We start from the raw sequence: 13,187 nt of genomic DNA on the forward strand, positions 1-13,187 counted from the left end.
CATCTAAATGAATGGTCATGGTGGAAATTGATTGATGAAAACATGAATTAAAGAACTTTTAACAATGTAGTTTAAATTTCAACTCAGCAAACCCATCCTGTTTCTTCTTGTGGTAAAATGAATAACAACAAATATCAACTAAATATAACGAATATGAAGAATTAGAAATTATTTTTCCTCTAACTTTTGGTCATTTTTGGTAACGTATAGTCACTCGAAAGTTTTCTCATAGAAAGACCACACAGAAATTCTATAAAATATCTAACAAAAAACCCATTTCAGTTAACAGAAAACTGTTAACCATCGATAACAGAAACAAACTGAAGAGCCTTTCGCATTTTTCAAAGAAAAATCCAAATAATTCTACAGTTGAACCTTATATTGACTTTATGTTTTATATTTTATTCAATAATTTTCGACCCTTCTGCTCAGAAGTGGTAGGGTTTTGAGGGGTGGGATTTAGAACAACAAAAAGTGAGTAATTATCATTTATTAGATCTCATCAAACGATACAATCAAGCTGTTGGTACTGTAGTTGCATCTGCAGCTGTACCAGCTCCTCCACCAGAAGTTCCACCTGCTGGACCTGGTGCACTTCCCCCTGATCCAGTGGCAGGAACACCTCCACCTCCTGCACCCCCAGCTGCACCTGGTATCACCATCCCTGGAATGGCCCCATTACCTCCACCACCCCCTAAAAAACCAAGTCACTTCAAATTTAAGTGTTTTTTTAACAAGAATCGGAATTCTTGTATTCGGACCTGTGTTTCGATGAAATGAATAATTAAAAATTGTGATTGTACCTATAATTATGACTGGTGGTATACCTCCTCCACCCCCACCTGTTCTATAACCGCCACGTCTATAGCAATCCACTTTTTTTTGATTTTCTGGTACCAACTTTGAAACGCCACTTCTTGAAGTTTCTCTCTCCGATGATTTCACGTTTCTACCACGATAAGGTCTGAAGATCTCACCCAGATCATCATTTGTTTGCAAGGACAGAACTGCTGATGAAATCTGAGAAAATAGGACTCAAAAAATCGCATCTTGCTTCAGAGAGGGTTGTGTATGTCAATACAATGTTTGATAGGGAGCAGTGATTTTTTGGGAAAATAAATAGTGAAAACTTATTTTGTGACTGAAAATATGTTGAAAAAACTCACCACTGCTAATATGAGGAGTAGTCTAAGTGCAGAAAAAAATGCGGACGACATTGTCCTGCATAATATCCCCACACTCCACTGAGATGAAATGCACCATGTGTGACAATTTCAATTTTTATATTTTCATCAATTTTTGAACTTCCTCGCGAATTGATATTTTTTATTATCAAATTATGGTGTGGAATCTAGATTAGGCATTCAGAAAATCACCGGAAAATGGTGTGTTGGAGATAATTGATCACAGTTATTCTGATTCGAAATTGATTAGTGTTATAATGTGGTAAGTATAAGTATATGGAATCCCAACATGTTCTGTATGCATAAAGACTAGTGAAATGAAAGCGGAAATTTAATTTTGATGCCTTATCGATAAGGTTGTGATTTTTTAATAATAATTACTTATAGTCATATTCCTTTTCTGTTCGCAATTTTCAAGATACTTTATATTGAAGCTTTCCAGCACAGACAAACCATGGTTCAGGAACTTTTGCAATTAAAATTATGCTTTTCTCTTCTTTATTGTCTTTTCTATGGAAAATTTTTCTAAAGAAAAACTTCTCATCATTTCGACTATCAGTTCAACTTCTTCAAGTTTCGATTAGTGAGATGTTAAAATTGCATGGCATATTCTCCAGACAATAATGAGATTTTTTATAGATATTAACCAAATTAAGAACACTTTGTAACACCAAATATATTAATTTTTACTGGTGTAGCTTTAGCAATCACAAGTCACACTTGGGTATGCACAATTTATGCAGTAGCAACGTTTCGGCTATTTTATTCTGAAGAATACATGAATTACCACACGAAGTAACCCATCAATAACATCAATGAAACTAACATCTAAGCTAACCATACATAGATTTCTATATACATTTACCAAAAGGACGCGAATGTATAGCGCATCCACCAACAGGAAAATATAAAAAAAATTATTAAAATCAGACTCAAATGAAAATTATACCACCTCACCTTATGAATAATTAACAACTGTAGTTTATTATCATCATTCATGAGATGAAATGTTGTTATTTTCATTTCAGTTTGATTTTTATGATTGTTTGCTTGTTGGTGGATGCGCTATAGTGACTTTTATATTTTATTTAACTCTGGTACTCCCATTGATCGTTTGCTTCATGTGGTAGTGGATGTTTTTTAGCTTGAAGAAGGAACTGGAATTTCCAAAAGGATTGGTGAAAATTTTCTAGAGAGATTAGTTTCGTACTTTTTCGTATAGTACATTTACATATATATTAGAGCTTCCAAGGTGTACAAGGGAGTTTGTTTAGGTTGAATAAAATCCAAAACTACGATTTTTCTCTATACATTTATTAAACAGATCCAATCTGATTTTACAGCTAGTTATTTCTGTGAGGATTGTTGGTTTGACGTTGGTATCATATCCGATGCTTTAGCAGCCATTTCCTTGAAAGAATTGACCAAACCCTTAGCCATACCAGCAGCTCCGTTTGCAATATTGGTCATTTGTTGTGCACCAGGAAATTCGCCTACCAGTGGAACTTTGCCCATAGCGTTTGCTGCAGTTTTTGCCAAGTCTATTGCACTGTTTGCCATATCAGCAGCAACATTAACCCCTTGTTTGGCTGCTTCTTGAAAAGGATCAGCTGATGCTATGTTCTGCGGGAGATAATGTTGAAAAAAAAGATAAAATGAAAGAACCATGATTTGGGAACTGATGGTTGAATATGAAAGACAAAGAAATTGTGGTTATGTCATGAAAGATTGGTTCTTAATCATAAAAAATCTTCAAATACAGAATGAAATTTTGCAAAATTTGGAAGCATAAACTCCCAAACCCTCCAGAATAAATAATCCATTTCTTCAACCAGACACTTCTCACGTTTGCAGGGCAAAAAAGAATAGTTTTTCCGCATCAACTCACCACGAAAAACCCAATGGCAAAAACAACCCCGACAAACATTTTCATGAAACTTCCCATGGTGGTGTAGCTTCAAACAACAAGAACCACATCAAATATGCATCAGTTTATGAATTTCACGCATATTTATATCGCCAATAATTCGCTAACTGCAAAATAATCGATCCGAATCTATCAATGCAGATTTTCCAATTTCGCCAATCAATTTCGAATTTGCGATTTTTTCTATCGGAAATGGAAATTGATTTCACGCAAATTTCAGCTCGTATAGCGGATCAATTTTCGATCATTCAATTCAGAATAATTTTTTTCTTCACATTACTGATTCACGAGGATAATGATGAGGATGATATAAATCAGATGATTTTTCAGAAGTTGGCATTCTTCATAGATAACTTTTGGTATTAGGAGTACAGATGAACCCCCCATTCGAAAGTTAGGAAGTAAATATCTAAAACCTCATTGAAAAAAGTTCACTTGCCTTCCAAACTCGAAAACTATCGAATACCTAACCGAATAAATTCTATATCGTGAGTCTTCGACCCTGTTAATAAGATAAAGCCATTTTAAGTTATCATAACGAGCTATGCCACCCCAAAATTACCTTCAAAATATCTAAATCTCAGTGGTCTTACACACTGATAAAAGTTTGAACAGTTAAACCTGAAGTAGAAAAAAAAATCGAACTTATTTCCAGACGCTTTATTCCAATCAATCACATCTAAATAAACGAAAAATTAATATAGATCAATTGTCAAATTATTGATTCATTGATTTCATCCCCATCTCTAAGGCCTTCTCTGCCGTTTTCTGCCCTTCCTTTGCGAAATTCTTGGCCATCTGGACACCCTTCTGCATGGCATCAGAAGCTTGCTGAGCACCTGGCATTGGCATACTGCTCATAGCTCCTGCCATCTGATTCACCCCTGTTTCAGCCATTTTATCTGGGGATTGGCAAAGACCAAATTCCTGTAACATGAAATTTATAATCAGGTCATGTGAAATAAGAACACCCAGTAATAGCTGAAATATTCAAATAATTTTTTAGTAATATTGTCAAAAATGCCATGAAAATTCAACCTTACTGGGGGTTAACATTAAACACCCTTAATAAATGAATTCGATCATGGATAAGTCCATTTGATAAACACTACAAAGGTACTACTTGGTTGAAAGATTTGTGAACGGTTATATCTTTCAAGAAAATAATACTATTTTGATACACGTTAAATCTAGGAAAAAAAAACTGGTAACAAAAAAGAGATAAAGAAAAGGGCAGCTATACCCTTGAAAACTTCCCCTAATAAATCCGAAAAATCAATGAAGAGTAAAAGAATAACGTGTGTTTGAAACAAAAAATAACACCTAATGCTATTCAACCTGTATACTCACCAGAATTACTGCGAAAAGAAGAGTGAGGCAGATGATTTTGTTGCTCATTTTTAGGTCTGGTCTACACTTGAACTTGTGTCAAAAACGAATGCCTGTCTCTTCGAAGATATCTTATTTATACAAAAATTGAACATTTGTTGACATTGCTAAGCGCGAAATAATTGGATCAAATTTTTTTTCACACTTCCGTCGTCAATTTTTCAATAGATATGAAACCAACAATTCGTTTTGGTTGTTGATTTTAAACCGGTGATTATAGGTAATAATTTGGAACTGGAAAATGAAGTACCTAATGCTCAAATTTTGTGTCAAATTCCATTGGTTCTTATTTAATTCCTGGGCAACTGTATGACATCAAGATATCGATAACTTATTGGTTTTTTATTAGTTCACACAGTCAATAACCTGACGAGTTCGAATCAGACTATCTTGGAGGCCAAACGTAAGAGTCCAAGAACGAAAACTCCTTTGATTTTGATTGATAACATGGATCTCCATGCAAAAATTCAATATAGAAGAAAGTATCAGTGGAAAATCCTACTGATTTTCTCACGTTCTTTTTTTAAATCATAACATTTTCAATAGTTAATCTTGCTGAGTTATTTCATACGTTTACCATTATCTGAAAATCAAATTCAACAACTCCCATTGTACTAATTTATAAAAAATCCTCTAAGAAGACATTTTTTCAACTGTATGGCTTAGGTGCTTGTTTTTCATAACTTAGTGAAACACAAATCACAATTAATTCTTTATTTCGAACAATTCATCAAAAACAACAACAATATAAGATCAACTTTTCATCCCAGAATCCTTGCTCTCACTTATTCACAGCTGAAATAAAAATTCAGTTATCTTCATACAGATATATAAATAGTTTAGTTTATATTTTGATCAACAAAATATTGAAGTTATGAGTTTTTGAGATGAGAATGTGGGTGTAACATATCATTCAAAATAAGGTTTTTTTAACTCTTTGACATGATTATATGATTTGCCTAATATTTCATTTCTTTTTCTAGAGAAGGCTCAAACCACCAAGAACAGGAAGAACCTCTTCAAAGCCTTCCAGGGCTAAACCTCGAAATGGTGAAGGTTGTTCGAGTAGGTTAGGTAAGAATAAAGCTTTCTCAGAGTTGAAACTGTTTAAAAAATCGATAAAATAATCGTTCGAAGTACCTTTACAGACGTCCGCCAAGTTCAATTTCTTGTAGATCTCTGCTAATAGTTCTGGTGTCAAAACAGTGTTTGTGCCTGTCGTTATGGTTCTGGTTATCGTTGCACCATTGGTATTACCCTGTAACTTAGCAGAGATTCCATTGGTTTGCTTCTCGTTCTTCTCTCCAGAACTGTCTCTAGGTTCCTGATCAGAAGCCATGTTGAAGGTGAATCCTTTCAAACCTCCAGTGATTTGAGAATTGGCAGACACCTTCGGTATCCCAGAGGTCTGTCCTGTGATCAGAACTTTCGAAGTCTCGCTCGTTTTTTGGGAGTTGGAGTTTGGCAAACCTGAAACTTGACCAAATAGGCTGATTCCGGGTATACCGGAAATTTGGGTGTTGGAACCAGGTATTTCCCCGGTGAATTCGATAGAGTCTTTTTCCACAGCGTTGCCGTTAGAGCCCAAACTAGCTCCCATGTTAGAGAAGAGGTCACCGCTTCCTTTGAAAAGGTTATCCAGGGATACACCTCCGGTAGCTGAAGTTATCTGTGGAAAAATTGTGGCATTGGGTTCGATGCTACTTCTTTGGGAGTAGGAACTGAGAAAGAATTACCTGGTTACCGAGATCCTGCAAGCCGTTGGTCAGTAGGTCAGCTCCACCAGCTAATTTAGCCTGTATGGCGCTTGCAGCTCCAGTAAGACTTTCCTGTAGGGCGTTAGCCCCGTTTTTGAGGTCGTTTTCCAATGCGTTAGCTCCAGCCTCCAACTCACCCCCAATCTGCGCCAATGGACCTGTCTTCGAGAAGATATTGGTACTCAGGTCTGCGTGAAGTCCACCCAAGTTTATTCCAGCTAGCTCCTCCTGGGAACCTTGCGACTGGAAGCAAATGGAATGGGTAAAATGATCTCCAGCATCAAATAGAATAAGTCATGGCTCACCAAGAAGTTTGCAGCGTTATTAAAGTCTGCCTGTAAAGCCTGGGCCCCACTGGTCAGTTCGTTTTGGAGTTGGGCCGCTCCAGATGTTATCTCGTTTCCAAGTTGTGCCAGTGGTCCATCAGGTGAGAAAAGGTTGGTTTTGAAGTCTGCGTGAAGGCCACCCACGTTTACTCCGACAATCTCTTGCGAATCAGTAGGCTGAGAAAAAGGAACAAGCACTGTATATTGAATGGAAATGTGTCAATAATAATCTGATGAAATCTCCACGAACGAGGGTTGAGATTCTCAAAATCCATAGAGAGTTTCATCCCTTCAAGATCGATAAAAATAAGTTGGATACTTAAAATATAATGGAAAAAGAAGCTCATAAATTACTCACGAATGCTCTAGCAACATCTTGGTTTCCTGTCAATAAAAGGAAACCAATAAAATGTAGAACATGGCATTTGTTCATGGTGGAACCGTTCATCAGTGATTCATCAACTCCAAAAGTCTTCACTGTAACAGTTTCGGAATGGAATATGTACGGATAAAGAGGGAAGTTTGGATTTATAATTTCCTTGGAGGAATTGCACCGATAATCAAGATAGTATTGGAGTATTAGTTTTTCCCTATCGCAAAAAACTTCTGGTCACTTCCTCAAGGAAATGTGCTAATTTATAACTTGCATTATATGACAAAATGGAAATTTTCCTGTTGTTATGTTGCAGTTGGAAAATTTGAATTTCCAAAATACATTTTCTGTTAATATAGGGGTTTCATCATATTTCAGAACGAACGAAGGCCGGAAAGGTATCGATAATTAAATATCGAATGAAAAATATCTTCGGAAAACTGCGACATTTTTTATGATTTTCCAGTTTTCAGTTTTTCGAAAATATTTTCAAAAATATTGCTCACTCGTATGAATAATGTTCACAATAGATGTATATTCTTTCAATCTACATATTGAAAATCATACCTTTATCTAGCAGATATTTTTTACAGTTTTGAGAGGATATTCTCTAAAATATGGATGACTTACATGAATCTTTTTCAGGATTTTGAAATTCCAGGTGGAGTCAGAGTTTAGTCCAGACCGTCACCGAACCGGTATGCTGTGATTATTTTATTCAGCAGATCGGCACCGGTGGCGGTATGGATATCACTCATTCATCGCTGTTCCATGGTATTGAGGTCGAGGAAGCTAGCAGGACATTCTTATATATCACACAACAAGAATCTATCTTCTTATCTAATGAACAAAAATAATTTTTTTTTCGTAGAAACGAGGCTACAATTATACATCAACAAACTCGAATTATCCAGAAAACATGTACGGCACTTCAATATCTAAAAGTTGAATTTTTGATTCCGATCGAAAAAAACGCAAGACTATACATCATGAAAAATTTTGGCCGAAAATGCTTTTTTTTTCGTATCGTCTTGAAATTGAAAATGTAGTTTAATTAGGCTGTTCTCTACCCGAAACTGCCTTCGGTTCTTCTTCAAGTGAATTATTTTTCGTTTTACGCCCCTTCGAAGGGCTGAAACTTTGGTAGGCCCTAGCAGCCGAAATAAATTTTTTTCGTCAAAACTGAGGTCAGATTTGAAATCAGAGACCTCGAATTATCCAGAAAAACTGTAAGGCACTTCAATATCCAAAAGTTGGATTTTTGATTCCGATCGAAAAAAACGCAAGGCTATACATCATGAAAAATTTTGGCCTAAAATGCTTTTTTTTTCGTATCGTCTTGAAATTGGAAATATAGTTTAATTAGGCTCTTCTCTATCAGAAACTGCAATCGGTTCTTCTTCAAGTGAATTTTTTTTCGTTTTACGCCCCTTTAAGGGCTGAAACTTTGGTAGGCCATAGCAGCCGAAATAAATTTTTTTCGTCGAAACTGAGCTCAGATTAGGAATCAGGGACCTCTAATTTTCCAGAAAATATGTACGGAAATCCAATATGAATACAGGTTTATCCATTCTAGATTAAAAATCGACAAAATTGAAAAGCGCCTTGAAAATATCGGCATAGGCAACACATCATATTCAATCTCCCATAAATTCTATTCTGGCGCCACCTAGTAGTTGTTTACCGAACATAGTTCAACTCCTTACAGTTTTCTATTACAGCCCCAGTAGAAAACTGTTCTGTAGGAGTCACAGGTTTCTACTATAAGGGACAAAGAACACTGTAAATGATTAGTGGATGTTCATTGAAATGGTAATAGATGGCGAGGAAACAGAATTTGTGGAAATTTCATCCAAGAATGGTGAAATTGCGTCTTTAAACGGCAGAAGCATTTGTTACATAACGAACATGAGTTCAGATTTATAATCAGGTACCCCGAATTATATAGATAAACTGTACGGCACTTCAATTTACTTCTTCAAGAGAATTATTTTTCGTTTTACTCCCTTTTGAAGGGCTGCAAATTTGGTAGGCCATAGCAGCCGAAATAAATTTTTTTCGTCAAAACTGAGCTCAGATTTGGAATCAGGGACCTCGAATTATCTAGAAAAACTGTACGGCACTTCAATATCTAAAAGTTGGATTTTTGATTCCGATCGAAAAAAACGCAAGGCTATACATCATGAAAATTTTTGGCCTAAAATGATTTTTTTTTCGTATCGTCTTGAAATTGGAAATATAGTTCAATGAGGCTCTTCTCTATCAGAAACTGCAATCGGTTCCTCTTCAAGTGTATTATTGTTCGTTTTACGTCCCCTGAAGGACTTCAAATTTGGTAGGCCATAGCAGACGAAATAAATTTTTTTCGTCAAAACTGAGCTCAGATTTGAAATCAGGGACCCTCGAATTGTCCAGAAAACATGTACGGCACTTCAATATCTAAAACTTCGATTTTTGATTCCGATCGAAAAAAACGCAAAACGCAAAGATGAAAAGAGAAAGTTTTCCTTTAGACATTCTTGAAAATATTGCGCCATGACTAGAGACATATTTGACCAATTGATCTTCAATCCAACCCAATCTGGATCAAGGATTAAAAGCAAATTGTTCTTCAGACATTCTTGAAAATATTGCGCCATGACTAGAGACATATTTGACCAATTGATCTTCAATCCAACTTAATCTGGATCAAGGATGAAAAGTACATTTTTCTTCAGACATTTTTGAAAATATTCCATTATGACTAGAAACAATCTATTATTATGATCTTCAATCCATGGTGAAAAATTTTGGCCGAAAATGCTTTTTTTTTCGTATCGTCTTGAAATTCGAAATATAGTTTAATTAGGCTATTCTCTACCCGAAACTGCAATCGGTTTTTCTTCAAGTGAATTATTTTTCGTTTTACGCCCCTTTGAAGGGCCTCAACTTTGAAAGGCCCTAGCAGCCGAATAAATTTTTTTTCGTCAAAACTGAGCTCAGATTTGGAATCAGGGACCTCGAATTATCCAGAAAACATGTACGGCACTTCAATATCTAAAAGTTGGATTTTTGATTCCGATCGAAAAAAACGCAAGGCTATACATCATGAAAAATTTTGGCCGAAAATACTTTTTTTTTCGTATCGTCTTGAAATTCGAAATATAGTTAAATTAGGCTCTTATCTATCCGAAACTGCAATCGGTTCTTCTTCAAGTGAATTATTTTTCGTTTTACGCCCTTTTAAAGGACCTCAACTTTGGTGGGCCATAGCAGCCGAAATAAATTTTTTTCGTATCGTCTTGAAATTCGAAACATAGTTTGATTAGGCTTTTCTCTATCAGAAACTGCAATCGGTTCTTCTTCAAGTGAATTATTTTTCGTTTTACGCCCCTTTGAAGAGCTGAAATTTTAGTAGACCCTTGCAGCCGAAATAAATTTTTTTCGTCAAAACTGAGCTCAGATTTGAAATCAGGGACCTCGAATTATCCAGAAAAACTGTACGGCACTTCAATATCTAAAAGTTGGATTTTTGATTCCGATCGAAAAAAACGTAAGACGCAAAGATGAAAAGAGAAGGTTTTCCTTTAGACATTCTTGAAAATATTGCGCCATGACTAGAGACATATCGGACAACTTGATCTTCAATCCAACGCAATCTGGATAAAGGATTAAAAGCACATTTTTCTTCAGACATTTTTGAAAATATTCCAACATGACTAGAAACTACCTGTTATTATGATCTTCAATCCATTATGAAAATTTTTGGCCGAAAATGCTTTTTTTTCGTATCGTCTTGAAATTCGAAACATAGTTTAATTAGGCTCTTCTCTATCCGAAACTGCAATCGGTTCTTCTTCAAGTGAATTATTTTTCGTTTTACGCCCCTTTGAAGGGCCTCAAATTTGAAGGGCCATAGCAGCCGAAATAAAATTTTTTTCTTCAAAACTGAGCTCAGATTTGGAATCAGGGACCTCGAATTATCCAGAAAACATGTACGGCACTTCAATATCTAAAAGTTGGATTTTTGATTCCGATCGAAAAAAACGCAAGACGCAAAGATGAAAAGAGAAGGTTCTTCTTTAGACATTCTTGAAAATATTGCTCCATGACTAGAGACATAATGGACAACTTGATCTTCAATCCAACGCAATCTGGATCAAGGATTAAGAGCACATTTTTCTTCAGACATTTTTGAAAATATTCCAACATGACTAGAAACTACCGTTTATTATGATCTTCAATCCATTATGAAAATTTTTGGCCGAAAATGCTTTTTTTTCATATCGTCTTGAAATTCGAAACAAAGTTTAATTAGGCTCTTCTCTATCCGAAACTGCAATCGGTTCTTCTTCAAGTGAATTATTTTTCGTTTTACGCCCCTTTGAAGGGCCTCAAATTTGAAGGGCCATAGCAGCCGAAATAAATTTTTTTCTTCAAAACTGAGCTCAGATTTGGAATCAGGGACCTCGAATTATCCAGAAAACATGTACGGCACTTCAATATCTAAAAGTTGGATTTTTGATTCCGATCGAAAAAAACGCAAGGCTATACATCATGAAAATTTTTGGCCTAAAATGCTTTTTTTTTCGTATCGTCTTGAAATTCAAAATATAGTTTAATTAGGCTATTCTCTACCCGAAACTGCAATCGGTTCTTCTTCAAGTGAATTATTTTTCGTTTTACGCCCCTTCAAAGGGGCGTAAAATTTTGGCCGAAAATGCTTTTTTTTCGTATCGTCTTGAAGTTGCAAATATAGTTTAATTAGGCTTTGCTCTATCTGAAACTGCAATCGGTTCTTCTTCAAGTGCATTATTTTTCGTTTTACGCCCCTTTGAAGTGCTGAAACTTTGAAGGGCTATAGCAGCCGAAATAAAATTTTTTCTTTAAAACTGAGCTCAGATTTGGAATCAGGAACCTCGAATTATCCAGAAAACATGTACGGCACTTCAATATCTAAAAGTTGGATTTTTGATTCCGATCGAAAAAAACGCAAGACGCAAAGATGAAAAGAGAAGGTTCTTCTTTAGACATTCTTGAAAATATTGCTCCATGACTAGAGACATAATGGACAACTTGATCTTCAATCCAACGCAATCTGGATCAAGGATTAAGAGCACATTTTTCTTCAGACATTTTTGAAAATATTCCAACATGACTAGAAACTACCTGTTATTATGATCTTCAATCCATCATAAAAATTTTTGACCGAAAATGCTTTTTTTTCGTATCGTCTTGAAATTGAAAATATAGTTTAATTAGGCTCTTCTCTATCCGAAACTGCAATCGGTTCTTCTTCAAGTGAATTATTTTTCGTTTTACGCCCCTTTGAAGGGCCTCAACTTTGAAGGGCCATAGCAGCCGAAATAATTTTTTCTCGTCAAAACTGAGCTCAGATTTGGAATCAGGGACCTCTAATTTGCCAGAAAATATGTACGGAAATCCAATATGAATACAGGTTTATCCATTCTAGATTAAAAATCGACAAAATTGAAAAGCGCCTTGAAAATATCGGCATAGGCAACACATCATATTCAATCTCCCATAAATTCTTTTCTGGCGCCACCTAGTAGTTGTTTACCGAACATAGTTCAACTACTTACAGTTTTCTATTACAGCCCCAGTAGAAAACTGTTCTGCAGGAGTCACAGGTTTCTACTATAAGGGACAAAGAACACTGTAAATGATTAGTGGATGTTCATTGAAATGGTAATAGATGGCGAGGAAACAGAATTTGTGGAAATTTCATCCAAGAATGGTGAAATTGATTCTTTAAACGGCAGAAGCATTTGTTACATAACGAACATGAGTTCAGATTTATAATCAGGTACCCCGAATTATATAGATAAAATGTACGGCACTTCAATTTACTTCTTAAGAGAATTATTTTTCGTTTTACTCCCTTTTGAAGGGCTGCAAATTTGGTAGGCCATAGCAGCCGAAATAATTTTTTTTCGTCAAAACTGAGGTCAGATTTGAAATCAGAGACCTCGAATTATCCAGAAAAACTGTACGGCACTTCAATATCTAAAAATTGGATTTTTGATTCCGATCGAAAAAAACGCAAGGCTATACATCATGAAAAATTTTGGCCGAAAATACTTTTTTTTCCGAATCGTCTTGAAATTGAAAATATAGTTCAATTAGGCTATTCTCTACCCGAAACTGCAAGCGGTTCTTCTTCAAGTGAATTATTTTTCGTTTTACGCCCCTTCGAAAGGCTGAAACTTTGGTAGGCCCTAGCAGCTGAAA

At 35.6% G+C, this 13,187-nt stretch overlaps 4 protein-coding genes across 4 annotated transcripts in view; all 4 read right to left on the reverse strand.

The window, feature by feature from the left end:
* Positions 1–13,187, reverse strand: part of LOC123319966 — a 451,417-nt gene that overhangs the window by 206,812 nt on the left and 231,418 nt on the right. The window lies entirely within an intron of this gene.
* On the reverse strand, positions 476–1,237 carry LOC123319957 (loricrin-like). Its single transcript, XM_044907057.1, has 3 exons — positions 1,167–1,237; positions 804–1,020; positions 476–694 (listed from the first exon to the last, which is right to left on the reverse strand). Exons 1-3 carry the CDS (start codon positions 1,215–1,217, stop codon positions 516–518), a joined length of 447 nt encoding a protein of 148 aa, XP_044762992.1. The 5' UTR covers positions 1,218–1,237; the 3' UTR covers positions 476–515.
* On the reverse strand, positions 2,478–3,224 carry LOC123319968. Its single transcript, XM_044907073.1, has 2 exons — positions 3,073–3,224; positions 2,478–2,807 (listed from the first exon to the last, which is right to left on the reverse strand). Exons 1-2 carry the CDS (start codon positions 3,127–3,129, stop codon positions 2,532–2,534), a joined length of 333 nt encoding a protein of 110 aa, XP_044763008.1. The 5' UTR covers positions 3,130–3,224; the 3' UTR covers positions 2,478–2,531.
* On the reverse strand, positions 5,200–7,103 carry LOC123319923. The gene is made up of 5 exons (XM_044907010.1): positions 6,942–7,103; positions 6,563–6,760; positions 6,237–6,500; positions 5,641–6,169; positions 5,200–5,295 (listed from the first exon to the last, which is right to left on the reverse strand). The coding sequence occupies exons 1-5, from the start codon at positions 7,029–7,031 to the stop codon at positions 5,282–5,284; spliced, it is 1,095 nt and encodes a 364-aa protein (XP_044762945.1). The 5' UTR covers positions 7,032–7,103; the 3' UTR covers positions 5,200–5,281.

Source organism: Coccinella septempunctata, chromosome 9 (assembly GCF_907165205.1).
Source record: "Coccinella septempunctata chromosome 9, icCocSept1.1, whole genome shotgun sequence".
Taxonomy (NCBI): domain Eukaryota; kingdom Metazoa; phylum Arthropoda; class Insecta; order Coleoptera; family Coccinellidae; genus Coccinella; species Coccinella septempunctata.